The sequence below is a fragment of the Pteropus alecto genome, unplaced genomic scaffold (genome assembly GCF_000325575.1).
Source record: "Pteropus alecto unplaced genomic scaffold, ASM32557v1 scaffold74, whole genome shotgun sequence".
Classification (NCBI taxonomy): Eukaryota; Metazoa; Chordata; class Mammalia; order Chiroptera; family Pteropodidae; genus Pteropus; species Pteropus alecto.
The window spans coordinates 773,382-777,400 of NW_006436291.1; the positions used below are offsets into that span (position 1 = coordinate 773,382).

A 4,019-nucleotide genomic window follows, 5' to 3' on the forward strand; every position below is an offset into this window, starting at 1 on the left:
TTTCTCAGATGGAATTCAGCACGCTGTGACCACGTCCAGGGGGAGGGACCAGCTGCCTGTGGCAGATCGCGGAGCTCCCTGTGCGTGCAGATGCCACCCAGACGGCGGCTTCCGACCGCCCAGCCCCGAGCAACGGGGAGGCCGCGTGACGCCGCCCTCGGTGGGGGCGGGAGCTGCCCGCCTGTCCTGACAGCTCTCCTGGGCACACACAGAGGGGACCTCACAGGGGCTGGTCGGGGGAAAGGACAAGTGAGGGACACGGCGGTGCCGGCTGCCCTGCCGCGAGACCCCTGTGGCCCTCTTCCTGCTGGAGGATGCCCCTGGGTGTCGTGCGGCTGTAAGGTGACCCGCGATATGAATGGGAGGCTTCGACTCCCAAGGGTCTTTTTTATTTTCAGTGGTGAGGTGATAGACGGCGTCGGTGTCCATTAAACTCCGGAGAACGCGAGCACAGGAAAGAACCAGACGAACGAGCCCAGAGCCACTGGGCAGAGCCACGCCCGGGAGCTCGGCCGCCAAACTGGCCGCGCCCAGCACAAGCCCCGAGAACCACCAGCGACGCGGTGGCCCTTGAGAGGAGGCGGGTCCTCCGGGGCTTCCGGCTGGAGGCCTGGCCGGCCGACCGGTGCCACTGGGTCAGGGAGACGCGCCACGTGGCCCCCTCGGCCGTGGCTTCACGCCCTGCGCAGCCCCAAGCCAGAAGCACGGGGTCCTCGTGCGTGCGGGAAGCCGCGGGCACCCTCCGCAGCGAGGGGCCGGCTGGTGGCCCTGCGTGGCCGTCCTCGCTTGCCATCCTCACCTGCCCGTCCGTGCGCTGGGCTCCCCTTCGTCCCGCGCCCGTGCCGCACCGTGCGGTCAGGTACCCGCGTCCGTGTCCCGATGCCGGGCAGGACTCAGCACCCCCTCAGCATCCTTCCAATTCGGCTGTTGGGGGCCATGTACCCTTCTACGCCGGCGTGTCCAGCGCGGTGACAACGCTGCTGGGCTTCCGACCGGACGGACGGCCCCGGCCTCGCGGGTCGGCTGGGAGAACCCGCGTCCCTCCGCCTGCGGACCGGAGCGGGGCGAGGGCCTGCATTTCCTCGGGACTTTCCAAAACGTCTTTCAATGGAGTCGCGTCATTTCTCCAAAAGGTTCCACACGACTTTCGATGCGTTTAGTCCAGGGGCCCGATGTCTGGGTCTCGATCCCGACCGGCGCTTTCGGGTGCCATTGCTGCCTTCGCTTTGCCACGCCCGGCACGAAGGCGACATCCGGAAAACGCCGGCACGAAGGCGACATCCGGGAAACGCCGGCCGCGTCCCCGGCCCCCGCGGCCCGCGGCCCCCTCTCCTGCGAGGCTTAGCATCTTTCTCTCCTTCCTCGTTCCTCCTTCCTTCCTTCCACCATAAAGTGTCACACTCGCCACAGGAGTTTCATAGATTCCTTCCATCAGGTTAAAGAATTTACCTGAGCTCTAAGTTTGCCGAGTGTACGGTTTTTAGCGATTGCGAATGGCTGTCGCCCTCCAGCCACTGCTTCTTCTGTGTCTCCGTCAGGACAACGTGCTGCTCTCTCCCGTGCCCGTCTCTGCCCCTGCCCTCTGGGCCACCTGCTTGCAGTGCCTCCTGGCCGAGAGGTTGGGGTCACACCATTTCAAACGCAGACTTGGGAGGGGCACAGACGTGGCTCTTCACAGTCTCCTTAGAACGTGCCCCCCAGGTGAGCAGAGACGGACGAGGCGCCCGGCCACCCCTTGGAGCTCGTGGGTGCTTTCAGCCCAGCCTCGGGCAGGGCCGCCCTGTGACGGTCCCCAAGCTAGGCCAGGTCTCAGCCGAAGCTCCCCTCCCCTTCGGCAAGGTCTGTCTCTTCCTCCCACCCCGTGTGGGCACCAACACGCAGCCCTCCGGGCCTCAGACGACACCCCACGCCCCGGAGGCCGAGGCCCCTGGGGTCCCTTTCTTCTCTAGCCCGGGTGGGTCTCTCCCTCCCCCTCCCTCCCTCCCTTCCCCCCACCCCCGCGAGGGAGCTGGGGAGGATTCTGCCTCCTCCGCTAGCATCCTGGGGGGGCGTGAGGGAGGGTGCTGCTCAGATGATCTCTGCTGGCCAGCAGCTCCATTTACTTTTTTTAAGTGGCGGTTTTATCCAGACGCTAAAAAGCTTCTTTAAAAATTGTCCACTCCCCCACTGCCCTCTGGCTCTCCGAGGTAAAGTCAGCTTTCTTCTGAACCCCAAACTCCCGGGGCAGCGGGGAGCCTGGGAACCTGCTGCAGCCCCACGCCCACCTGCCTCCGTCCCCCGCAAACCTGTGGCTCACGTCAGCTGGCAGGCTTCTTCTGCAGCTCTGGGACCTGGCGGCGTGGGCCTGGTCCGCGAGGTCGGACATCCTGGGGGTGGCCTGCAGGCCCCGAGGAGGCAGCAGTGTAGCGCGTCACAGAGGAGGTGACGAAGCAGCAGAGCTGGAGCCGCCGGCCGTCCTCCCCAGGGGGCAGCCGGAGCACCCGCGTGTGGCCACAGCACCCTGTCAGACACCACCTCCACTTGGAGGAGGCGGGTCTCGGCCTTTTCAAGGCGCCCCGACCTGAACGAGTCGGCGTTCACACCATCATCCTCAGCAAAGTGCCTCCCTCCAACAGGAATGGCATCTGGCCAGTCCCGGCTCACGTCAAGACCCCACGTGCACACCCCCGCGTTCGGGGACAGTGTTGATTCCGGACACGATGTGTCACGGCTGTTCCCGCGAGCCGCCTGCCCACTCTGTCCCACGGGACCCTCCATGGGACAGCTTGCCAGAGGAAGAAGGGCCTCTCCTCCCGCCTGCTCGTGAGTTTAGCAAGAGCCAAAGAATGTCCCAGAGTCAGGGGCACTGTGGCTGAAACGCACGTGACACAGAAACCGGTCCCTTTCGTCGGCGGCATGAAGAACTAGTCAGAATCAGGGAGGATGGTCATCCAGGAGCTTGCACGGCGAGCTGTCCCCACACTGTGGGCTGTTGTGGGGTGACACCTGCACCCCACTCGTGTGGTAAAGCCTGGGGACAGCAGCCAAGCACCCAGGTGGCAGAGGCCAGCCTGCGACTGGGGGCTGGGGCGGGCTCACCCGCGGACACGCCATGGACGCCAAGCTTCGGGACGCCAAGCCGGACCCTGTGTCAATAGCGCCTTCTGTCAAGATCCGACACGACTTCCCTGCAGCCGAGCGTGTCCCCGCCCACCGGGGCCTGGAGCCGGTGCCATCGGTCTCTCCACACGTGCATCCACGCAGCGCATGAGACGCAGGGACATGCAGGAAGGGTGGCGGCGTGCCTTTGCGGCCTCACGCAGCCTTCGTGCTTCTGTGCTTCACCACCCGATGTGCCAGCAGCTGCCTCGGGGACAAGAGCCCTCGCTGATGCCTGCCTCGCCACCTTACCCCTCACGAGGCCACCGACACATGCACACCTGGGCCAGCACACCTGGGCCTGCACACCTGGGCCTACACACCTGGGCCAGCTCACGTGGGCCACCACACCTGGGCCAGCTCACCTGGGCCTGCACACCTGGGCCAGCTCACCTGGGCCTACACACCTGGGCCAGCTCACGTGGGCCACCACACCTGGGCCAGCGTGCCTGGGCCTGCACCCCTGGGCCACCACACCTGGGCCTACGTGCCTGGGCCAGCACACCTGGGCCTGCGTGCCTGGGCCTGCACCCTGGGCCACCGCACCTGGGCCTACGTGCCTGGGCCAGCGCACCTGGGCCTACACACGTTGATGAGTTCCAGAGACCCATTAATCATGGCACAGCTCGTCCTGCACGTGCACCACAGACGTGTGGCACCCAGCCGGGCACCCAGTCCCTTCCCGTCTGTGGCCTAAGTAGGCACAGGGCGCTGACCCTGGCTACACCCACAGGTCTGGAGTGTATCGTCACCCAGGACGATGCACACTCACCCTCAAGCAGCCCCGAGATGCCCGGACAGGCTCCTGCTCGACAATTTCGAGGACAGTGTGGGCAGCTGGGAGGGACGTGAGGCACGTAGAACCGAGCTCCTGGCAGGAC

At 65.9% G+C, this 4,019-nt stretch overlaps 1 protein-coding gene across 1 annotated transcript in view; it reads left to right on the forward strand.

Moving 5' to 3' along the window:
• The first annotated feature begins 3,091 nt into the window (after positions 1-3,091).
• Positions 3,092-4,019, forward strand: part of BNIP3 (BCL2 interacting protein 3) — a 41,926-nt gene continuing 40,998 nt past the window's right edge. Inside the window, exon 1 of the mRNA XM_015590155.2 lies at positions 3,092-3,208. Coding sequence (XP_015445641.1) covers positions 3,092-3,208 — 117 coding nt within the window. The remainder of the gene's footprint in view (positions 3,209-4,019) is intronic.